Source organism: Urocampus carinirostris, chromosome 13, assembly GCF_059441175.1.
Source record: "Urocampus carinirostris isolate Australia breed hairy pipefish chromosome 13, RoL_Ucar_1.0, whole genome shotgun sequence".
Classification (NCBI taxonomy): Eukaryota; Metazoa; Chordata; class Actinopteri; order Syngnathiformes; family Syngnathidae; genus Urocampus; species Urocampus carinirostris.
Window position 1 is genome coordinate 2958554 of NC_142361.1, and position 25745 is coordinate 2984298.

General features: G+C 40.3%; 1 protein-coding gene across 6 annotated transcripts in view; it reads right to left on the reverse strand.

Moving 5' to 3' along the window:
* LOC148353493 (uncharacterized) overlaps positions 1-25745 on the reverse strand; it is a 59604-nt gene that overhangs the window by 23895 nt on the left and 9964 nt on the right. For 5 of the 6 annotated variants that reach the window (XM_088350988.1, XM_088350989.1, XM_088350984.1 and 2 more), the window contains exons 5-17: positions 21269-21375; positions 18772-18909; positions 18595-18689; positions 15781-15954; positions 14686-14757; positions 14532-14610; positions 12646-12789; positions 10307-10337; positions 10125-10191; positions 6174-6343; positions 5938-6081; positions 5507-5653; positions 1335-1614 (exon numbers count right to left, since the gene is read on the reverse strand). In XM_088350988.1, the coding sequence (XP_088207114.1) occupies positions 1335-1614; positions 5507-5653; positions 5938-6081; positions 6174-6343; positions 10125-10191; positions 10307-10337; positions 12646-12789; positions 14532-14610; positions 14686-14757; positions 15781-15954; positions 18595-18689; positions 18772-18909; positions 21269-21375 (1648 nt within the window). The remainder of the gene's footprint in view (positions 1-1334; positions 1615-5506; positions 5654-5937; positions 6082-6173; positions 6344-10124; positions 10192-10306; positions 10338-12645; positions 12790-14531; positions 14611-14685; positions 14758-15780; positions 15955-18594; positions 18690-18771; positions 18910-21268; positions 21376-25745) is intronic. The other variant, XM_088350986.1, reaches the window with a different exon arrangement.

A 25745-nucleotide genomic window follows, 5' to 3' on the forward strand; every position in this document is an offset into this window, starting at 1 on the left:
GCAGGCATACACACCTGGTTTGTGAAAATCCGGACTTCCTGTGAGGAGTTTGTATGTTCTCCCCGTGCTTGTGTGGGTTTCCTCCGGGCACTCCGGTTTCCTCCCACATTCCAAAAACATGCATTTCAGGTGAATTGGCCAGTCCGAATGTCCCTAGGTGTGAATGAGCGAGTGAGTTGTCTGTCCCTGTGTGCCCTGCGATTGGCTGGCAACCAATTCAGGGTGTCCCCTGCCCACTGCCCGATGATTGCTGGGATGGGCTCCAGCACCCCCGCGACCCCACTGAGGATGAGCGGTGTAGCTAATGAGATGAGATGAGATGAGATGAAAACAACTAATAGTCATAATCTGCATAAGTCTGCCCATTATGGAAAAGTGGGAAGAAGAAATCACTTTCTGAAAGAACACCATAAAAAGACCTGTTTGGTGTTTGCAAGAAGCCAGATGGGAGTCATAAATCACACGTGGAACAAGATGCTCTGGTCAGATGAGACCAACTATTTTGGGCTGACTGCAAAGCGTTGTTTGGTGTAAGAGTAACACTGCACATCAAAATGAAAACACCATCCCCACTGTCTGACATGGTGCTAGCAGCATCGTGCTCTGGGGTTTTCTTCACCAGCGAATGGGAAAATTGTTAAGAGTTGATGATGAAAGATTGATGGAGCCAAATAATGTGCGATTCTGGCAGAAAATCTGTTGGAGACCTGAGAACGTGGTGCAGGTTCACGCTCCAACAGCACACTAATAAAATTTTAAGGCAAAATCTACAATGGAGTGGTTTAAAACTAACAATATAACGGTGGTAGAATGGCCTAGCCAAAGTCTAGACCTTTATCCTATAGAACATTCGTGGAAGGATCTGACAAATGCTGTGCACAAACAATCACCATCAAACCTTATGAAACTTGAGCTGTTTTGTATGGAAGAACGGGCAAATGTTTCAGTTTCAAGATGTGAAAAACCTATTGAGACAAACCCCAAAAGACTTTTGGCCCTGATTGCAGCAAAAGGAGGTTGTAGAAAGTATTCACTAAAAGGGGGACAATATTTTTGCAACACCTACTTATCAATTTCTTATTTGTCAGAACAACATAAAATGTTGAATACATTTGGTTTCTTTTCACAATTGTATCTCACAAGTTGTTGATTTTTAGAAAATTCTTTGAATTTTTTATCTATGTTGAGTTTTCTATCCATAAGTTTGAGGCCCGAAATATGGCAATACGTCAAAAGGTTCTTGAAAGGCCAATACTTTTGCAAGGCACTGTATTACTGACAATCTTCTATCCAAACAACCAATATTGATGCACAAAAATATCGTATGTTCTAACTTTGAAGTTTTTCTCGAAGTCTCTGCTGTTCCTCCTTTTCTTGAAACAGAGCCTCCTCCATCTCTAATCGTAGTCGCTCGGCCTCCGCCAGTCGAGCATTGGCTCGGCTCACTTCCAACTTTAAGGCCGAAATCATCTCGCTCCATTCCGAGATGCTTTCTTCTTTGCTGTCGCTTGCAAGTTGTCGCTTACTTTGCAGTTGCTCATCGTCTTTTTCTTCAGTAAAATTGCTCTTTTTGGCGCTCTTGTTCGACCGGGTCCCCTCAAGCTCTGTCTTTTCCTGAAAGTTGAACACTTGCAAATCAGGAGTGTGAGTGACTGATATAAACGTCAAGTTATTTACGGTCATTGACGAATGAAGACGTCACCAAACTTTAACTCCTTCAGTTCAGCCACTGATCGCTATCGACAATAAATCTTGACATATTCTCTGTCATTGAAGACTATGGATGAAAACACACTTGACTCATTTATTCCCATTGAAGAGAACAGATGTCAAGGAACCTTATTTCTTTCAGTGGCATTGACAGGTAAAGATGTCAAGGACCCTTTACCTTGCCACTGCCATTGACGGCGGTTGACGTCAATGACCCCTAAATCTTTCATTGCCATTGACAACCATGGGAGTCAATAAAAAAACCTTTACTTCCTCTTTGCTATTGGAGGCTATGGACATCCACAAACTTGTTCACTACCATTGACAGTTACAGATGTCAACAAACTAACTCATTCAGTCAACGAACCTTAAGGTTTATTGTGGTTTATAGACATCAATGGCACTAGAGCTGAGGTTACTAGACGTCTGTTGCCACCAATGGCAGTCAACGAGTCAAGGTTTGTTGACATCTATAGCCGTCAATAGCACAGAATGATTTAGGGTTTTTTGACGACTCTGTCAATGGCAGTCAGGTCAAGTCATGTTTATTTGCATACCCCTTACTCACAAAGAGTCTCAAAAGGCTGCACAGACCACAGATTATTGCAAACCACAGACTATTATAACACCATCCCCTAATCTAAAACCTACATGAGGGGAAGGAAAAACTCAAAAACTTCAACATGAGGATAACGAAGAAACCTTCAGAAGAGACCGAAGGTCTCTGTCCAAGTTTGCTATGTTTATTGTGGAAAGACCTAAAACATGCATCTGCTCTGAAAGGCCCGACTGAAACCACATCACTGTTTTGATAGTTCCATTATGTAGATCACGTCCTGTTGCCACGAAAGTAAACCGGTGAATTATCAAAAAAGACAATTGATAAATGTTACCTAATTGTTTTGGTTCAAACAAATAAAAATCGTATTGATGTGTTCAAATTTAAAGACTTTCGAAAATTGGATTTAGGATATTATAAGCTAAAGAAGGACTTATTTTGAGAATAAAGAATTCAATGCCTTTCCAGACTTTTAGAGGATCCGTAGGTCAACGAGTCAAGATTTATTGTCGTCTATAGCTGTCAATGGTTGTGACTGAGTCAATGGCACTGAGATAGCTAAGATTCCTGGTAATCTGTTTCTGTCAATGGCAGTCAGTGAGCGAAGGTTTATCGTCGTCTATAGCCGTCAATGGTACTTAATGAATTAAGGTTTTTTGATGTCTGTTGCCATCAATGGAAATAAACAAGTCAAGATTTGTTGTCCTCTAGAGTTGTAAATGGGCAGTGAACGAGTTAAATGATAACAAACCTTAGGGCCCGGTCACACAGCCGTTTGCGTCTGTATCGCGGGTAAAATTTTGCGGGGTTTTTTTGCCCGTGGTTGCCCGCGATGGAAAATGCGCAAAATTGGCCAACCCGCTGTTCATCGGTGGTATGCCCGCAAAACAGACGCTGGCGACTGTTCCGCTTCCTCATCGCGTCATTTCCGCGTCATTTTCTCGTGTGGACCACGGGTATAAAAGCAAATCTCGGCAGGGATGCATTTCTCGGCATAACACCGGGCTGTAGAAATCATAACCGCTCAAGACACAGTCCCGTGAAGTATAAGATTTCAAGCTATGGCACCGAAGAAGCCAACATGTTATTATTGTAATAGTTTTTCATTTTTACTTTATTATCTTGTTATGAAATGAAAAGAAATGTCAAGAAATAAAAATGGATTAAGACAAGGTCACTACGGTGACGGGGATCCATGTCCACCCCTTGACGTCTCGAGCACAACTGACGTGTGCTCGGCAAATCGCGCTGTATATACGCGGAGAAAGGCGTTTGACCGTCACACGCGTAACACGCTAATTTCACGTAATAACACCGCGATACAGGCGCAGAACATGCTATGACCGTGCTCCACCTACGATTACCCACTGAAATTTCGCGTCCTACCCATATGTAACCACGCCCTGGCCGCGGCCAGAGCACGTCGTTCCGCGTCATTTCCGCGTCATTACCTCCTGTGCCGCCCGCGGTTATTACGTGGTCTAAAGTTTTGAGCAGCGCAAAACTTTTTTGCGCGGCCAACCTCGTGTAAATTTCCGACTGCGTGTAAAGCACTGCTGTATCTCGTCTATATGGCGATCTCAAAGCGTCCAACTTCGTCTGCTTCACGGGCAGAAATTTCTGGCCGTGATTCAGCCTCGATACGCCTGTGAAAGGCTTGGTGACCGGGCCCTAAAGTTTTGAACAGCGAAAAACTTTTTCGCGCTGCCAACCGCGTGTGAATTTCCGACCGCGTGTAAAGAACTGCTGTATCTCGTCTGTATGGCGATCTCAAAGCGTCCAACAGCATCTGCTTCACAGGCAGAAATTTCTGGCCGTGATTCAGACGCAAACGGCTGTGTGACCGGGCCCTTACAAACCCAATATAGCACCTATTTACTCAGCAAGACAGACTATGTACAATAAAAACTAAGGGTTTGTACACCTTTTTCATGGCCAAGTTCAAGCACTTTTTAAGAACCTTTAAATATTTTTTTTATATAATTCCAGTACCAATTAACAAAGAAATACAGTGTGCATCATGATTTTGGCAGATCCACAAATGTATCTGCATTTACAACTGCGATTTTTTATTTTGCATGTGCGTTTATCAAGACAGATGATTTTAAGATTTTGAGTGAATCACAAATATGTTTGTGGATCTGAACAGTCAAATCCCTCCCCATATAGGTGTTGGGTAAAATGACAGTAATTTGTAGCTTACATTTTCAGTTGCAGGAAGTTCATCCCGTTACAATTTACCCCTAGGAAACACTGCCTTAATTTTTTCAATGGCTCGTCATAAATAATTGATACGGAATCCTTGCACAAATACACGTTTCATCAACTTAACTTAAATAACTTAAAATAACATTCAAATTCCTTTGCTCCTATGTCAATATATGTATAAAAAAAAACTTAAATATCCCAAAATATTTGGCTCTCCTTAATATATCTCCTGTCAAAAGTAGAAATATGAAAATGCTACACAAATTATTTTGTAAAAACGTCACAACATTCTGAGAACAGGATGCCTGATGTGCTTACCTTTTGCGCAGACGGAGTAGGGCGAGAGATGGGAGGGAGTGCTTGCACGTTTTGCATAGCTCCACCCATCCCTCCCACTCACCCAATGAAATAACTTTAAATTCTCTTCCGGTGTTTTGGCGTATTTACAATTTGTTCCGTGGATTCATCAAAAAGTATATGAACACTGAACACAGATTATATAGTGAGCTTTTATATAAAGGATTCTTTAACGTTGTACAGCCAAAACGAGTTTTTTTTTGTGTGGCACCTTGACTGTAAATTGTAGTGAAAACGTGGCCTATATATGCTGAAAAGTACTACTTCATATTTCAGCTTTGGTTAGGCTTTGAGTGTATCTGAACAGGATTAAAGGCTCAAGTTTGGAACAAAATGGAGAAAATTTGCATGCAATTAAATTTGTCTCTGAGCCATAGGTACTCTTAGAAAGAGCCATATGTTCCCGACCACTGGTATATAGTATAGTACAGGGTATTCGTCATATAAGAAGGAATGTGTACAGTGACTAAAACGTCAGAATATGATGTCCAGGGATGAGACGGCATTGTTCATATTGACGGGCCATTGATAACAACAATGTCAAATGGTCTTGTGGGCCGGATTACACGGCAGCCCGGGAGTTTGACACATGTGCTATAGAGGATGATGACGCTTCATAGGTCAATGCCAAACAAACTAATTCTAGGAGCTGTTAAGCGAGAGAGAAAATACCTCAAGTTCACTCTTTATGGGTTCTTCTTCCGCCCTCTGTCGCTTGCAGTCCTGACTCTCTTTTTTGGGCTGCACTATCGAGCGGTTCTGGGATGATTGCGCATTTACGCCATGTTCTGGAGACGCGCGCACAGGTTCCTCTTCAAGCTGTAACGAAGCAAAAACCTCAAAACAAAGAAGATTCTCATTCCAACACTGAGCTATTAGATTCACGTGACGGGGAAAATGCCTTAACCAGGGGCGGAAAAACATCGTAATCCGACCTGTAGTATGAAAACATTGAAAGGTTTACTATACTTTTCCAATTCATGTATTCTAAAAGGGACTTCTGATTGTTGGTGCGAACGGGAAAGGTTTCGAACACAATCAGCAATTTTCAGTCCACTCTTAAGAGTCAACAAAAAGGTTCCTAGAAAAAGCTCGTAAAATACCTCCTTAATTTGTTTACTTTGGTCCTCCTCTACACTGTTCTCTTGCTTGGCATGCTGACTTTGCATCAGCTTTTGTTGCAGTTGCGCATTTGCGCAGCGTTCCCGAGAAAGTTGAGCCCGCGTCTGTCGGAGTTCCTCTTCAAGCTGCGGAAAATAAATCACAAATTGGGGGAACTGACGAATCCGTAAACCGATTTCGAAGTCACTACCGGCAACCGGATTCTGTTTTTCCTCACTTTGTGAATGTTGACTGTGGCCATCTTCACGATTGGTGACAAGGGGTTAGGGCTTTCTTCCTCCTGCTTGATCATTGAGGTTCTGTTGATGTTGACATCTTTTGGGTTTGAGGAGTTCTTGTTCTGTTGTTGGCTTCCTTTTCCTTCCTGTATCACCTTGAATTGATTATCTAGTAAAATAATACATTAATAAATAAGTGAATTCAAGAAATGTTTATTTGTATAGCCCTTAATCTCAAAAAATCCCGAAGGGCTGCAAAGACTACCATCGAACCACCCCAGACGACAGATCGGGTCAAATGTGACACCTAATTTTTGACCGGGTCACTCTGGGTGATATCACATTCGTCAAGGTTCAGAACAGTGTTTGGGAACAAATCATGACATGAGCTGGACCTATCATGTCACGACCAGAACAGAAGTAGGACTCAGATGCGTAACGTTACTCACAAGTTTTATTGAAATATAGAGGAAAGGCAGCCTGCGATTCAGTGCACGCTGGACGCGGGAAGCAAGCCGCTCACGAGATCGGAATGTGTTCCGAATGTGGAAGTGGATCTTTCGGAGCGTGAGATCGCAGCGTAGTTAGACGGAAAAACAGGGGATGGGAGATCAGAACGTGGTCAAAAAAACAGGTCGTTAGCCAGACGCGAGATCCAACCGTGGTCGGGGTCAAAAAACGCGTCGTAACAGGAGACAAACGGGGAAATCAGGAACGGACGAGTGGAAAACAGGTGACAAAACGAAACCGACGGGAATCAGAGTCCAAAATGCTTGCCTTGTGGAAACAGAGGTTCGCTGATGGACTGAAAACAGGCAAGTGAAAAGACTGAGCTTAAGTACGACGGGGAACCAATCAGGTAGCCAAACGAGCGGGCACAGGTGAATGATAGATAGATAGATAGATAGATAGATAGATAGATAGATAGATAGATAGATAGATAGATAGATAGATAGATAGATAGATAGATAGATAGATAGATAGATAGATAGATAGATAGATAGATAGATAGATAGATAGATAGATAGATAGATAGATAGATAGATAGATAGATAGATAGATAGATAGATAGATAGATAGATAGATAGATAGATAGATAGATAGATAGATAGATAGATAGATAGATAGATAGATAGATAGATAGATAGATAGATAGATAGATAGATAGATAGATAGATAGATAGATAGATAGATAGATAGATAGATAGATAGATAGATAGATAGATAGATAGATAGATAGATCGATACTTTATTCATCCCCGGAGGGAAATTCACATTTCCAGCAGCATCCCTGAGCTGAGAACAATACAATAATAAAGCAAAAAGAATACAATATAAAAATACCCAGTGTGACGTGCAAATGCCCACTGTAGCGTGTTATATAGAATATCTAAATAGTGCTACACAGAATACATATTGCAATAAAATTCGGTAATATGCAATGTAGGTGGTAATGAGTCATCATCACATATAATTAACATTTACATTTTTTCAGGGTCAAGACGTGATAAATTAAGTGGCAGCCATCGTCTTATATTAGTGAGGCAGGCCTCCAAATTTCATCAACTCAATGGAGCAATTTATTTCATGTGCAGATACAGTCAAGGGTCCTCTGCATAGCAATTAAAACTAACATTATACTTGAGAATAATATCACCAAATGGAAGAATATAAAACTTAACAGAGGGGGACCAAGTACAGAGCCCTGCAGAACCCCACAGGTAACACTAATAGGCTCAGCGGTCAGATCACTATCTACGAAATGCGTCATATTTGAGAGATAGGATCTGAACCATGAGAGGACAGTTACTTTAGAGCAAACCATCATTCCAGCTGATCGAACAAGATATTGTGGTCCACAGAGTCAAATGCAGCACTGAAAACCAGCAGCATCAACAGCAGGACAAGGGACGCAACCTCCACGTGGTGTCCTGTGGACGGCCACATGGCCGACGAATGCGTCTCCCACCCGCTACACGAACGCTTCGGTACAAGTTACCCAAAGCTGACCTCATCCGCTTTCGGAGCGGCCAATTCGCGGAACTCGTAACACAACCGAAGCGTTCCATGTCGTTCCTAAAGATCATCTTTAGACGACTTGAAGCGATGTAACAACAACAACAGCAGCATCAACAATTATGAAGCCGCGGACTCCATTGCGAGGAGAATACTGTTGGTTACTTTAACCAAGCTGTCTCAGTAGAGTGATTAGCACTTACTTCTGATTGCACAAGTTCAAAAATGTATTCTCAGATGTAGTTTTTCAGCTTCTGTGCAACAACTTTTTCAAGTATTTTAAGAAAGAAAAGGTTTGAAACAGGTCTGTAAATACACAGGGGTTCCGAGTTAAAGTTGGGTCGTTTAAGTGTAGCGTTAAGACAGCAGACTTAAAAGCCGCTGGAACAAAACCCAAGGAGAGCAATATGTTGACAATGTTTAAAAGTGAAGGTCCAACATCCCGAAAAGATCTTTAACTAGCGTGCCCAGAAGTGGGTCAAGCAGGCAAGTAGTCAGTTTGGCTGTACTCACCAGTTGTGTCAGATTATCAAGTGACAAATTACTTAAACGGGGGAAGAAAGTTAACCAACAACCATCCTCCTATAATTTCCAAATCTTGGAAATGTGACATATTTATATGGTCATTACAAATCTCTTCCCATTAAAGAAGCCAATAAAGTCATAACCTGAATGGGTCGAACCATCTAAAAACTGTATTCTGTTGCTTTCAAACTGGTATTTGAGGTTAGAAGACAGCTGAAGAATTTTAGAAGGTCTCCAGGTGATAAAACCTATAAAGGTCACGGTTGCTATGACGCTCAATTGGCCCCGCCCGGATGGCACCAGCGGCGACTCTTTGACATATTGGATTTCCGTCTATTTAACCTCACTGCTCTCACTCTTCCTTTTTCAGTCCGTCAACGAACATCAGCCCCGCAAGACGCGGGTTTTGACTCGGTCCTGTTTCCTGTTGGTGTTTCCTGTCCGGTATTGTTTTGTTTATTTTTTCCTGTTTAATATCGGTTTGCAGTATTGTTCCCGTCTTGTTTGTCCTGTTAAATTTCGATATCCTGTTTTGACATAAATCCTGTCTATCCCGTTGTTTAATATCGGTTTCCAGTTTTGTTCCCGTCTAGTTTGTCCTGTTTAATTTCGATATGCTGTTTTGATATCAATCGTGTCTGTCCTGTTGTTTAATATTGGTTTCCAGTTTCGTTCTCGTCTAGTTTGTCCTGTTTAATTTGCATATCCTGTTTTGATCTGTCCAATCCTGTACAGTATCGACCCCATCTTTCCGATATTGGTATAGATCTCGTCGGCCTCTGGCTTCCTATCATTCCAGGCCAGACTGCTGCCTAACGTGCATAACTCCCCATTTCCCGTAAAATAAAAGGCTTGTGTGAGAAACGTCACGCATTTGGGTCCTGATCCTGGTATTGTTCTTGACAATAAAATGTTATTGTCAAATTTCTAATCAACATTAGGAAAAGTCCTTAAAAATTACTGTGTTGATACTATGGCTGGCTAGAAAAATAGACTAACACTATTTATAGATGGGTACAACTGCGGTATCTGCTATATAGAGATGGCAGTTTCACCAAGGGGGCAGAAATTAAAATGGAAATGTATCGTAGAAATGAACCAACATACAAGGCTTTTTTTGGCGAGTGAGCCGCAGTTTTCCCACAGTGTTTTGTGGGATACAAATATCTGGGTAGTGGGAAACAGCGCAAGCAACACGATTACTCGAATGTGTATTTATGAACAAGTAATTGGAAAATGAAAGGACTAACTCCACTCCAATCAGAATTCTCGCAGACCTTAATGTAATTATTTGCCTGTTTACATAGCTTTATATGTTTAGAACAGTGGAAGTATTAGGTTGAAGGTGATTAATTCAGGTTCAGAGGGATAAAAAGACATCATTTGATGTGCGGGACATCTGAGGTCACCTTCTTCTGGAGTCCGATTGGACGAGGAAGTGATGTCATTCTGTTCTTCAGAGATAGCTTCTGTGTGCTAAACGTGTTGATACATCACAGCATTTTATCAATTCAATCTTCACAAATCGCAAATGCTTTTAATTGAAAAAAAGAGATAACTGAATCCAAGTCCGTTTGGTTCTTATACTTACCTGTTTTTGAGACTTCTGTTTGGGCTGCGACCTGTTACCAACAAACAGAAACATTATTCCTTCATATTTTCATCTCCTTCGACTTTCCTGATACTTAGCTCGGCCTTTACCAATGGGATGTAAAAAACAGAAAATTGGATCTCCTCAGTGAGTCATTCAAGTGTATTGCTTACAAGAGATTTGCCCTCCTGATGCGATTTGATCTTGTTTACTCAGGTCTGGGACCGGCAGTGGCTTGAAATATGTATTTGTAAAGCCCAAAAGTCCTTAATAAGATATTTTGGTGTTATTGGGATTTTTGGGGCTAGAAGTGAGTCTAGAACCCATTTTGGGGGCTATGACATGGACTAAGGGTTAAGACACAGGGTTTGTTTTTGAAATGACCTTTGGTTTAGGCAATCGATTGTTAAGGTTTGGTAAGGAGCTAGAAAAAAACGTATTATGGCAATGGAATGTCTCCATTACGTCTGAAAAACAAAGCTGCGTCTCTGTGTGTGTGTGTGTACCGTATTTTCCGCACTATAAGGCGCACATAAAATCTGATTTTTTTTTTTAAAAAGCTGACTATGCGCCTTATAATCCGGTGCGCCTTATATGTGGATCAATATTGAATTACAAGGTCTCGCAACCTACGGTAAGCAGCCACCAACTCCATTTTTTGAAGAAGAGGTGCGCTGTGCCTACTGGGAAATATTAAACAACGATTCTCTTTTATTTGTGCGTTTGTATAAAGACCCTGAAATGGCTCCTATTAAGAGACACGCTTACAACGCAGAGTTTAAACTCAAGGCGATCAGTCACGCAGTAGAACACGGGAATAGAGCAGCAGCGAGAGAGTTCAACATTAATGAATCGAACACGAAAGTTGCTCGAGCCGGCAACTCGCTAACTGAACAATGGTTCCATGGGTGAATTATGTAAAACCCACTACTACGTTTTACATTTTACAGTTATTATGTTATTTCTTCAATGTTATTGTTTTGCACTTGTTGTTTTTGCACATTACGAGTGTCATTATATTGCAATTGCAACGTTTAATTTACCATAAGAGTATCAGACGTTTTTTTGCGTGTTGACTAAATGGAGGAAAAGTAAAATGTTATGCCTTGCTGTTGTTCAAAGATGTTAAAGATGTGTCACGAAAATGCTTTACCTCAGAGAAAATAATAAAACGGCTGTTTATTCATTTTGGGAGCAAATGGAGTTGTGGAAAGCTTGTTTGTTATATATTAATAAAGTTTGACTGACCTATCTGACTGTTTTGTTGACATTCCCTTTAGCGCGGCACAATCTAACGGTTGCATAACGCAACTACATCCTCTACTGTAGCCAAGTCAAGTTAAGTCACATTTATTTATGACGCACTTAATCACAAAAATGTCTCGAAGGACTGCACAGGATTACAATTACAAAATTGCACAATACCTGATCTTAAACCAGCATGCACTTATAGCGCCTTATAATGGGGTGTGCCTTATGTATGGAAAAAATTTAAAAATATATCATTCATTGAAGGTGCGCCTTATAACACGGTGCGCCTTATAGTGCGGAAAATACGGTACTTGTATTTTGGATATTCGAGGGACCTTTCCAAGATATTTACCATCATTGTTGTGACCAATCAATCCTTGTTATGATTACTTGGATGGTATAACTGGATCAGCTGGTTGAATAGACCTTTTTTTTCTTTCTTTTTATCTCTCGTCGTTTCTTTTTTTTCCCTCTCTTTCTCCTTTTTTTCATTCTCTATTTTTCCTTAACTCTTTCTCCATCTCACTTCCTTCCTTTCTCCTTTTCTCTCTATCTTTCATTTTCTCTTTCTCACTTTCTCCCATTTTCTCACTCTTTTTCTCTTTCTCTTATTGTCTCTTTTTTATTCCTTTCTCTATTTCTCTCCCTATTTCTCTCTCTTCTTCTTCCTTTCTTCTTTTCTCTCTCTCTCTCTTAATTTCTCTGTCTTTCCCTCTCTCTTTCTCTTTGTTTCTCTCGTTCTCTCTTCTCTCTCTCCTTTTCTCCTTTTCTCTATTTCTTTCTCATTATTCTACTAGTTCGGCCCCCAAGTGAGTTGTTTTTATAACATGTGGCCCCTGAGTTAAAGTGAATTTGACGCCCCTGGTATATTCCATACGTTAATGTGAAAACATCATTGAGGAGGGAATGGCGCATCCTGGGAGATTACTGTATGAGTTATGAGCTTGGTCATTAAACTAAATATGAGGAATACGGTACTTCTGAGGAGAATTAAGTAAGTTGGTGGTAAATTGTGCTTTTTACAATATTTTAGGTCAACCTAAAGTTCCATATGGGAAAAAAAACTTTGAAAACCGAGTAGTGCATACCTTGCGGTCTTCCTTTCTGAATACAAAAAGACTTGACCTTGACTTGACCGTTTTTCTTTGCTTTTCATCAATCCGTCTTTGGAGATCCTTTTCTCCCTCGTATTTTCTTCCGATCCTCTTCCGTCATCGTCGCTGGCGCTACCACTGCACACAGAGCCATGTTCATAAAACTAACCCTTTTGAACTCATTCGATGCCAGAATATAAGCAGTGTTTCCGAGTGCCGAAATGTATTGTTTCCGAGTTCCGAAATGTAAACTAAGTTTTTCCAATTTTATTTTAAACAGGGTTTGGCGATGCTCATCTGTAAGTATCAAGCCTCCGGGAATGATGTAAATATTAAAAAACACAATCACCATTTAATAGCTGGAATGGCTTCGATCAGATCTTTGTCGACACATCAAGAAAGCTCAACTTCCTTGTGTTGCTTCCTGTATCCGGTGGAGGAGTGTGTGTCGGCGGCCCCATATGGCGAGTAGGTGTAGTGAAAGAGTGTGGTGGGAGTTGTGATATGTGGACAAATGGTAATAGGCATTGAAATCTTTGGCAGAGCTTATTTCGTAAGATAGCTATGTCCCATCGTCATTGTCTGGTCAGAGAGGGGTGACGAAACGCGATCACCAGTGACCAAAATCGTGTGATTCAAAAAGGCAAAAATCGGCTGACACCGGCCCTTCCCATTTGAGAGAAACGTCTGGCATTGAATGAGTTCAAATATTCAGCGACTCAACATTCTCGTTGCAAACAGAATTTTGAATTACCAAAAGGTGAACATGATCTTGTCGTGGTCCTTAAACAATAAGCAAGAAGTAGTACTGATTAATTTTATAGAATTCTATTACAATGATGATAACAGATGACTTACTGGACACAAATAATGGAATGCAGACACTCCGCTTAAAAGAACCGATTTTTGGATACTTTACAATCATCACCCAGGTTGAATTCCACTCGTAACCAATGCCATTTCACCCCCTGGTTGCTATTTCCCATAAGATCTCATTCCTCTTCAAGTTGATCTGATGTGTTTACGTGATAAAGGATGGTAAGATCTTTAAAGAACCTCTATTAAGCAGTGACATCATGCTCTTGATGCCACGACACCGCCGCTCTCGAGTCATAAGCAACAAGCTGTCATTTACTGCAAATGACTAATAAACACGACAAATATTCATTTGAACTCCACTGCACAAACAATCTTGCCCCTTTGACGTAAAATTTTGCTTATTTGTAGTATTATTTAGTGGTATCTTTTTAATTTTTTTATTAAGCAAAATACAATTCTCTTCCTATATTAAGTAGCCGATATAGCCTACTTACTTTGTCTAATTATCAGTATTGGGGATTAAAAAGATACTTTTAACCATTGTTTGCAGCATTTATCTGCAAATTACCATTATTATTTTTTATTGTAGTTATTCATATTGTCTAATCAGAGGAAGAGGCTTTCTATTGCCAACAAAGTTCTTCTTCTCCACCCACTAAACTTGCTCTTTAGCTACATGCGGGTCTTTGGTGCTCCCTAGAGGCTCCCTGGCACTTAAAAAATGTTTGATAATGGATGGGGAGGAAGAGAGAGCGAGAGAGAGAAAGAGAGAGGGAGAGAGAGATAGAATTTTTCGGTACGATGAGGGAAATTCACTTCCTCTGACTGTACCGGGGGAGAACAACTGTTGCTTGAAAGTGAGATGTCAGAGGGGATCAGGGTTTTCCTTTTAATTGTAAAAACAATTAACTATATTCTAAAATAACAAAAAGAAAAGTCACATTTAAAAAAAAAATCATGAAATGAGTACAATGGTTTTGCTAGTTGGTCAAGATTCATTCTCTTCTATTTGTTTTATGATTTTTTGCAGTGTGAGCTGGCAGTGAACTGTATAAAATTACCTTGCAGTTGTTTTGATATCTTCTCGCCGGCTTGTCGGACTGCAAATTTCATTTTCTGTGATTGAGCCGGATGGGTAACCTGACAACCGAAAGTTCTTGCAATCAGAACAGGACTAGACCATGCCAGTTCACCTGTCCTGGTAAACACTTTTACCATTCCCAACGACTCCTTCATCAAGCAGATCATCTGATTTGCATTCAAAGCAGGATGGGTCATAATCACAATCTGAGAAACAGCAATATCGAATGAAATATTACACAATTAAAATACGTGCCTTGCAAAAATATTGGCCCCCTACGATTTTTTTGACACCGTTCCATATTTTAGGCTTCCAACTTATAGATAAAAAAACTCTTTATAAGCTTTTAGAAGAATTATCAACATGTGAGACAAAATCCTAAAAAGAAACCAAATGTATTCATATTTGGCATTATCCATGCCCCCATCAACTCTAACAGTCTTGCCAATACTTGGTAAAGAAAAGCAATCTCATAACAGGATGCTCCCATCACCATGTTTGACAGTAGCGTTGGCGTATTCAGGGTGATGTAGTGTTCCTCTTCCACCAAATGTAAGACTTTGTTCAATTTTGTCTCATTTTACATGAACACCCTGTTTCACATGTTATTTGTGTCTCACATGTTGCTTCTCACTAATGCCAAACAGGCCTTTTCATTGTATTCTTTCAGAAAAGGCTTTCTTCTTTCCACTCTTATATAAAGGGCAGATTTATGCAGAGTATGACTAATAGTTGTGAATGTCCGAAGATCATCCTAATGTGATCAATGGCCTCCTGGTTTCTTATCTAACTAGTTTGCTTCTTGTTTGGGCCAAAAGTTAAGAGAGTCGGTCAGGTCTTTGTAGGTTTGCAGTGGTCTTTTACTTGCTCCCTTTCTCTCTCGAGTGCGTGCTCCAAATTGATATTATTTGATACTTATTGACACTTAAGTGCATTTTGCCATGTTAGTCATTGGATCGTTCAGAAGTCATCAGGGAACATCTCCAGTCAGTTGGTTGAGCTGAGAGAACAAGAGGCCAATATCTCAGTTTTTTTGTTATAAATATAATATACATTGAAATAATTTGGTTTCGCTTCAAAACCATGTCTCACGTGTTGTTGATTCTTAGAATTTTTTTTACTTTTTTAGCTTTAAGTTTGAAACCTAAAATGTGGCAAAATGACAAAGAGTCGTTGGGGGTGCAGTACTTTCGCGAGGCACTGTATTTGACCATAAGCTTTCAACTCACTGCTCCTTTCTGGAACTAGTTTCTTTGAGCGAGGTTTTGGTCGTGAACTCTCTTCGGAGATGTTATTCTCAGGTGCTTTGCGATGATCAATGAGCGAGCGAGTGGAACATGCAGGAAATTCCTCGGATATTTGACAAGCCGTTGAGCCTTCAGTGGCTTTGGTTTCATCACCGTCTGATGTAAATGCATAAAGAGCAAGGTGTAATAATATGGTGGGTGCCTCAAAACGACTTGAAGTATGAACTGTAGTTATGTGCTTCACTTACGATTCTAATTGTGAAGCTGAATACAAGGGACGCATGATTATTAGTCAGAGAGATATCAAACCCATAATGGACAAATAGGATGTCAGAGTTATCAGCCAGATAGAAAAAAGAAGATCTGACGATTAGTCACTCGACGACATGCTCTAATATTTATTCGGCGATCCCAGGTGGTCCAAATTTTATTAGCAAAGACCTTCAGGAGTTCCAGGAACATATAATCAAGAGCAATCAGGAGGTCTAAGAACCTTTAAGCAAATACCTTCTGGGGGTCCTGGAACCTATGATCAAGGACATTCCGAGGGTCCAGGAACCTTTAGGCAAGTACCTACAGGGAGTCCAGGATACTATAAACAAGAACTTTCAGGAAGTCCAATAACTTTTAGGCGAGAACTGTAGGGTAGTCCAGGAACCTATTATCAAGAACTTTCCGGAGATCCAGGAACTTTTAAGCAAGGGCTTTTAGAAGGTCAAAGAACTTTTAAGCAAGAACCTTTAGAGAACCCAGGAACTTATGAACAAGGACATCCCGGATGTCCATAAACTTTCAAGCAATGATTTTTAGGGTTTCCAGGAACCTATAAACAAGGACTTTCAGGAGGGCCAAACGTTTAGGCAAGGACCTTCATGAGGTCCGTGAACTTTTAAGGAAGGACCTTCATGAGGTCCATGAACTTTCAAGCAAGAATCTTTAGGGTGTCCAGGGAACATATAAACAAGGACATTCCAGATGTCCATGAACTTTTAAGCAAGGACCTTCATGAAGTCTAAGAACTTTCAAGCAAAGATTTTTAGGGTGTCCAGGAACCTATAAACAAAGACTTTCAGAAGGGCCAAATGTTTAGGCAAGGACCTTCATGAGGTCCATGAACTTTTAAGGAAGGAGCTTCATGAGGTCCAAGAACTTTCGAGCAAGAATCTTTAGAAAGTCCAGGAACCTATAAACACGGACATTCAGGAGGACCAGGAATGTTTAGGCATGGACCTTCATAAGGTCCAAAAATGTTTAAGGAAGGACCTTCAGAGGGTCCAATTACCTATAAATAAGGACATTCGGGAGGTCAGGAAACTTTTAAGCAAGGACCTTAGAAATAACCTCCAATCTAAGGTATTTTGAACATATAACCTGAGGGGGTCCAGAAACATTTGATTCTAATTCTAATTTCCTGCGGATTCGTAACCTATATGACAGAGCAGGGATCACCTGGTCAGCCCAACCCCCCAACTTTCTTAGAACACCTGAGTAGCGTGCGGATTGATTCTAGAGCTCACCAGTGATAGGTCATTGTGATTTCCTAGGAAAAGCTGATTTCTAACTGGCTACATATTTAAATCTCTTGTAACCTTTATTCAAGGAAGACTTTTTAGTGGTTGACTGAGCCTATTTTAATACTACTTTTAATAATTACAATCTGGTAAAATCATAAGAGTAATATAATAATGACATAGTAATAACATAATAGGTTTTCATTTTTTTACATGCAAATGAATAGTAGCTCTCACTGTTTGGTGACCCCCTTATTGCTAAATTTGCTCATTTTAAATATTATTCTTATTTTTAGAACGCACACTTGAAAAAGTTGGCCGATCAATTGAGAAACACTTGTTTTGGAGGTCGCTGGTTCGCGCCTCGGCCGAGTCATACCTAAGACTTATAACATTGGTAAAATGGCGGCGCCCTCTGTTGGCTGCGGCTGCATCGGCTCGCTACAACGGGTCAGGTGTATCGACATTTCGTTCTGTGTACATTGTTACAAAGAATGACAATACAAAGGAAATTATTATTATTATTATTATAGTAGATCCTAGAAGTCTGTAACTAGTGACAACTAGTGGTAAGGTAATAAAAAGCAAGCAGCCCAATGAAGCGAGAGAGAGAGAGAGAGAGAGAGAGAGAGAGAGAAGGAGAGAAAGAAAGAGAGAGAGAGAGAGAGAGAGAGAGAGAGAGAATGTGAATATGAAAGAGCAAGAAAGAGCAAGAAAGAAATGGAGGAATAAAAGAAAAAGAGAAAGAGAGAATGAGGGAGCGAATGAGTGGAAAGAGAGCATAAGAAAGAGATAGTAATAGAGGGAGCGAAAGAGTGAGAGAAAGGGACAAAGAAAAAAGAGTACAAAAGATAGAGAGAAAAAGAGAGAAAGAGAGTGAGAGAAAGAGAAAAAGGAACAGAGATTGATAGGGATAGAAAGGGAGAGAGAAAGGAGAAAGAACCATTTAGAGAGAGAGAAAGGGAGCAGGTAAAAGAGGTAGAGAAAGAAAGCAAAGGAAATGGAGAAAATAGAGATGGAAGGGAGACAAAAAGAGAGAAAAAAATCGGAGAACGAGAATAAAGAGATGAACAAAAGAGGGACAGAGAGAGGCAGAGAGAGGGGGACAAAAATGAAAGAGAGAAAGGGAGAGAGAGAAATAAAAGAGAGATAGGGGGAAACAGAAAGACAGAAGGAGGTAAAAAAGAGACAACAAAAGAGACAAGGCGAGAAAATCCGGGCCTGATCCCGTCCACGGGCCGCACGCTTGACACCCTTGCCATGAATGCAAAAATCATGTCCATACCGTCTTCACCGGAGCCATTCTCAAGGAATTTTGAACTCCACGGAACACCGACGGAGCCGTCCTCTTCGGTTTGGTACTCGGCAAAGCAGCCAAAGCTGAAAGAAGCCAAAATGAAAATAGTTTGACGAGAAACATCAAATTTGCGGATTGAAAGAGGAAAAAAAGGGATCATTTTACGGGTTATGGTACTCCAACCGCACAAAATCTTCGTTTATTCGTTCTGTGCTGTCCACCAGATCAATGTGGACTTTAAACTGTAAGAGCAATTGCACCATTTCAAAGTGGCCCTTGCCTGCAGCCATCATCAATGTGGACCTGTGGGTTTGTTGAAAAGAGAAATTCATTTAAATACGCAAGTCACTTTTTGTTATCTAACTTTCAAGTTCTATGCTGTTTTTTTGTTGTTTTTTTTTACTTCCATGCTCTGTTTTTGTTTTGCTTTCGGTGGAAAGCATAGCACTCCTGTTAGTGTTTCCCAATGTTGGTTGTACTGCGACCTTTCATGTTTTGTTCATTTAGAGCTAGGTAATGCCCTATGACAGTGTAAATGGTCTGCATTTATATAGCGCTTTTCAAGTCAATGAAGACGTGCGTAATTTATTTTATCTCAAAGCCCCCTTGGTTAAAAAAAATCTCACAGGGGTCAAAATAGAAGAGAAAGAAAGAAGGGGCAAGAGAGATAAATAGGAAGAGAGGGGTAGAAAAGGAGAAAAGTACAAAGAAAGAACTAGCGAGAGACAGAAATAGAACAAGAGAGAGAATAAAGAAACTAAAAAAATAGAGTGAAATAGATCGAGCAAAATAGAACGAAAAGGGCAGAAAGAGACAAAAATGAAGTAGAGAGAAAAATGCTTGACTGTGAATGCCTGCAGGTCATCCAATGTAATTAGGGTCCCTTGGCTGCTCCTGTGATTAGTTTACTCCTCGTTTGGGCCAAAAGCTTAGAGCAGGGGTCAAAAACATGGCTTTCGAGCGATTTATGGCTATTTTCAGGGGTACACATGGCCCAGAGATAAAATATGACTCTCTGTGGTGTTCCAAGTTAGAGTGAAAATCTTCCCAACTTTGTTACATGCAACCCTGGTTATACAATTGGTTCAGTCCATATGGGGGACACTCCCAACTACAGTTTACAGCCAGGGTGTCATGCCATTATACCCTGTTTTGGTTGCTAAAAAAAAACCTTGAAATGGAAGCTCATTAAACTATACATGTTCACTAATGAGATAATTTATGATGAAAACCTACTGATCAAACTGTAAATAGATTAAAATGCAAGCAAAACACTCAGAGCAATTTGATTGGGTGAGCGGTCGAGGTGGGCTGAATTTGCACCCCCTCCCTCTCTCTCTCTCTCTCTCTCTCTCTCTCTCTCTCTCTCTCTCTCTCTCTCTCTCTCTCTCTCAGTAAAGTCGGCGCCAAAGGTAAACAGGATGAAATCCATATCATTTACAGTATTTTGTGACATTTTTACGGAAGAACTTTGCTCGCACCTTGTTTTGAAACCATTATTTAGGACAAAAAATGACGGTCATGAGCCTCAACACTATTAGTAACGGACAGAGGGAGACCAGATTTAATTGGTATATTTATATTGATATGGGACACAGGCCTTGGTATTATTATTATTTTAAAGATTTGATCAATTCAAATATCACACAGTGAAATAAAATGCGCTGAAGAATTAGCTTTTGTATGGAGAGCGGGTTGAGCAGTTTTGTTGAATTTTTCCTCAAAATATCGTTATAACGTACACAAATTAGTGCTACTCTTGACAGTCACTCAATAAATGACTGTAGCTTTCAACCAAGAGAAGATATTCTCAGGTGGTGTCCAACTGTCACTGGGCGTTTCGACCCTGAACCACAACGCCCTCAAGTTGGCTGGTCGGCAGTGATGGCCAGTCACTGCCCATCTTCTCCTTGTACCCAGCTAAATGTCTCCCTCCTAATCTCTGGATTAGGAGGGAGACCCAACCAGGGTTGTGCAACAGGGGACTCTGTGGTCGAGGGGTGCGGCAGATGCGGAGAGGTCTCCTGTACTGTGGGGTGCTTCCTGACTGGTGTCCTCGTATGTCTCACTGAGTGTTTCCACCATGCGCTGCATCTGCTTTCTCCTTTCCCACCGATAGTCCTGGATTGATGTATCTTGAGGCGTCTTGCGTTTTTGCTGATTTTCCCGCAGTGGCACTTTGCTTCTAACACATCCCCCGGTAGTATGGTTTGGGTAAGCTGTCTCGTCGTCTTTATTCGTGCCATAGCCTTTGCCATTGAATGCGTCCTCCTGAGTCTCTCATCCTCCCCCCTCTCGGGAGACTCTGGGGGTATTGCTTATTGTTCCGTTCCGTAGCAATGGTTGGTGCCCTCTGTGCTGTGGGTGGGGTTGCTAGCCTCACACACCCGTGCCAGACTTTCCTGGAGGTCAACTGTCTTTCCAGCGACACCAATCTCCTTTGGTTGTCATCCTGCCTTTCCTGGAAGTCACTGGTGACCCAGACTTGTCCAAGTTATAACATACACAAAATAGTGCTACTCTTAACAGTCACTCAGTAAGTGACTGTGGCTTTATATAATATTTTTGCTTTGGTGGCTCTTTGGCTCAAAACAGTTCCAGACTCCCTGCACTATTCCAATAACTATTCATTTTCTGTTAATAATAAACAACTGAGACTAACCTCTGATATCTGTCCATAATGTTAACGTTGGCACCGTTCTTCAACAGAAACTCTGCCACTTCTACGTGATCTTCTTGGACTGCCATTGACAACGGCGACATACCCTCCTAAAAATCAATAAAAACGAAAATATCACAATTGAATAATTATCAGTAACTATGTACAAAATTCGTCACCAATTCAAAATATTCTTATTCCGCCTTACCGGATAGGCTAACGCGATAAATCTGGTCACACAATAATATTTAGAAAATGATGTATTTACAGAAAAGGAATCCAGCCAGTGGCACGCGAGTGCACGGCAAAATAATAATATATATATATTTTTTAATGCGCATTTTTACCAGAAAATTAGACATTTCCAGTTGTGCGGCGTGTTATTTATGGTCGTGCCCCTCCTCCTCTGCTTTGTTAGTGAGCATGTGTCTGCACCGCACCGAGGAGAGGAGGATAGATCCGTGTTTTAACCCAGCTAACAAAACGCTGGCGCGCGATAAATGAATGAATCACGACAGCTCCTCCAGCGAAAAAATCTCGTTCTTTTCAGCCAGAGTGGACAGATGACTGGGGCTTTTTGCAAAAAAATGACCGTGCTGTTTGTGCATTATGCTTCGGAGCGTTGTGCCTCGGACATCAAGTGCTAAACGTCATTACGAGACGAAACATGAAGACGAATTTAAGGATGAGTCTGACAAGGCGGAGACATTAAAACGTGCTGTGTCCAGGTGTAAAGTAAGCTACTTTAAGTTTTTGTGTATTTCTCAGACTCCTATGTTACAAATTAACTTGCTATGAAATTAACTTGTTTAACCTGATGAAATTAACTTGTTTAACCTCTCATCTCATCTCTCATTAGCCGTACCGCTTATCCTCATTAGGGTCGCGGGGGGGCTGGAGCCCATCCCAGCCATCTCCAGGCAGTGGGCAGGGGACACCCTGAACTGGTTGCCAGCTAATCGCAGGGCACACGGGGACAGACAACTCACTCGCTCGCTCGCTCAGTCACACCTAGGGACAATTTAGACCGGCCAATCCACCTGAAATGCATGTTTTTGGAATGTGGGAGGAAACCGGAGTGCCCGGAGGAAACCCACGCAAGCACGGGGAGAACATACAAACTCCGCACAGGAAGTCTGGAGCTGGATTTGAACCCACGACAGGTTCCCATGACATGAACTGTGCCGCACAAGCGCTAACCACTGCGCCGCCGTGCTGCCAACTTGTTTAACCTGTTTTTCTATTTCAATACACAAGTAATCATTCACACACACACAAATATATAGCAAAGATTCACGCATTTCAGTATTTTTCTATTGTTTGTAATGCGCATGCGTGACTACAATAAATGCGCTACTGCACCCGGAAGTAGATTAGAAAGATTCGGAGAGCCAAACGTGCCACGTTGCTCTCGCTGACAAATCTTTTTCTTACTGCACTAGCAAAAACTTTAATTCTTGCCTTTGCCTGAATTCCTTGGTCAGCTGTAGACTCCCCTAGTTCAAAGAAACTAGTTGAATTCTACGTAGGACGGCGGAGTCCTCTGTGTAGGGTCTGTCTCTTTTAAACCCTACATTTCATTGGTGCCGAAACCCGGGAGGTTTTTCTGGACGGACGACCGCGGCTCGCAGCACCTCCATGTTAAAGGAAACGGGTCTCCTCCTCTGGCCCCGGCCGTTTGCCCAAACTACACCTCTCACCGATACATTCTGGTCTTGGCATCCAGGTATAGTGCATTTATCGATATAAAAGTAGAATAACACTAAGAGAAGCCATTTAAAGTAAAATAGCAGTAACGATAGGGAGCGGAAGTGAGTGAGAGGAAGCGCGCCAAAGGGCAGTGGCCCAACAAAGGAAAAATCCTATAGGTAATAAATTATCCGTTCACCCAAGAAAGTACGAATAAAAGAATTAGAAGTACTTTAATTTTTAAATTATGCTAGTAGTTTAAACGGGCTCGGGTGTCCGGGTCGAGGAAAATAAACGTTATGTAAGCACGTAATAACTTACACGGAGAGAAAGAAAGTCCACTCACTAGTCCAAAATACACATTTCAAACAGTTAAATTCCGCCGGAGGGTAGACTCTCCTAGTTCAAAGAATCTAGTTAAATTCTACTTAGGATGGCGGAGTGCTCTGTTTCAAACAGTTGAATTCCGCGAGAGGGCGCGTAAGGAAGGAATGTTATGTTGAGAGTGGATTGTTGGCATAGCAGGTAGGGAAGTTACAAATACAGAAAAATAAGAGTAAGTGAAAGAAAGTAGAAAGAGAGGGGAAAAGAAAGTAAACATTTAGGAAAAGATAGACAAGGAGTATACAAGAAAGAGAGAAAGAGAAATATAAAGGGGAAAGGTAATTAAATATTTAAAAAGATCATTTGTTTAAAACTAATTGAGAATAACCGTAATACCATAGATTGGGACAAATAACTTTACTTTTTCAACATTGAATTGTGTCAAATTTAGAATAATAAAATTGAGGATGAGTTTGATGGAGAATGTAAGAACTGGGATTTATGTAGTAAATTTGGCAAACAAATTTGTTACAATGAAATTGGGGAGACTAAAATTTATGAAAACATGGATCAAATTCACGAACAAAGATAATGCAAAAGAGAGAAATAGCGAGAGTTAAAGAAAAAGAGCAAAAAAAAAAAAGAAAAAAAAAGGGGGGGGGGGATGAAGCATTGCAGGCGCAGTCCCAGAGGCGGAGCCAGATGACAATGCGATGCGGCCCCTCCTGTCTCATTTGGACTCCACATGGCGACCCCCCATGGCCAGACCAAGGAGGTACAGAAAAGAGAAAGACAAGATAGGAGGTAAGTAAGTTGATATCGAGTTTGAAGATGATCAAGTTATTAACAGAATCACAGAGGATGGCCAGACCAGGAAATTGAATGAAGAGGAAGGATATGAACAGATAATAGTAACACAGGCAAGTAAATAACAACAATGACAATATTAAATGAGTATGACAATGACTAAGGATATTAATAGGTGAAAAACAAAAATGTTTAATGTTAAATGTGTTTGTATTCAGCCAGTATAAACCATAAACATGATATATATATATATATATATATATATATATATATATATATATATATATATATATATATATATATATATATATATATATATATATATATATATATATATAAGAAATCATTTGACACCGGAACTCTCAATAATGATAATATGATAGATGTAAAAGAATAGAGTAATACAGATATTGTAGTGTATAATACAAGGTAATTATACAGAATAGTTTGAAAAGAAAGAATTTGTAAATAGCAAGATTAGAGTAGAATAGGTCGGAGGAACGTCGTTGGCAAATAATACTAATACATAGTAATCTAATAATTTCTTGTTGAACATGCGAATAGCGGAAGGGTAAAAACTCTTTAAGACGTGTAGTCTTGCTCCTAATAAAGCAAAGAAGGCGACTTGACGGCAGGTAATCAAAGTACCTGTGAGCAGGGTGACTGGGAACGTCCATAATTTTAGTGTCCATTTTCTCGTTCGTTTGATGAATGGACCAGTTCAACCTCCCTCCCATTAATTGACAGTGGCACATGCGGGAGAGGCTTAGTTCGGAAATCTGTTATTTCCTTAGTTTTTGCCTATATTTAATAACAGATAACTCTCAAAAGAATATTGCACACAAAAGAGCAGGTGATCTGAATCGCTTCAAATAATCAAAATTTTGAAATAAGTTTGAAAAGAACGACATATTAACACAGAAAAGAAATATTGAGACTAAAAATCATTGACAATGTGGCTGATCTGTTTCAATAACTGAATGAAATGTGCTTTCTTTTTAAAAGAGAAAAAAAAGGACACACAAGTATTTATAGCCAGGCCAGGTCATGTTTATTTGTATAGCCCTTAATCACAAAGGATCTTGAGGGGCTGCACAGAGCAAAGACTATTGCAAACCAAAGACTATGATAATAATATAATATAATAATGAAATGTGAGTCAACAAGACAATTCATAAGTGACAAGTATGCGTTGTTTTATATTGAATCAATGAGAAAAGGTAGTTGATTATGATTATAGAGAGAGGAAATGACAATTAAAAAGTTTTGACGTTGAGTTCCAATTGGCATTTTTGAGATTTTTGATGTTCAGGCAGTGTGATGGTTTGGAATTTTGATGAGTTTATCCCCAAGGACAAGATTCCCTAGGAGGACAACTAATAATGATGAATAAAGTATCTATCTCTCTATCTATCTATCTATCTATCTAATAAGTCTTTTGAGAGAGGGTGAAGAACAAAAGCCACACTTAATTTTTTAAGTATGAGCGTGTTACGATTGACAAATGATTAATAAATATGTAACAAATGCTGACTTATAGTTTGGTTGAATTAAAAAGAAACAATTTCCATGGAAGGAGCATTTTTAGAAGACAATGAGAAACAGATTGATCGATCCTGATAAGGATCATAGGAATTTAAAAATAACAGATTAATTGATT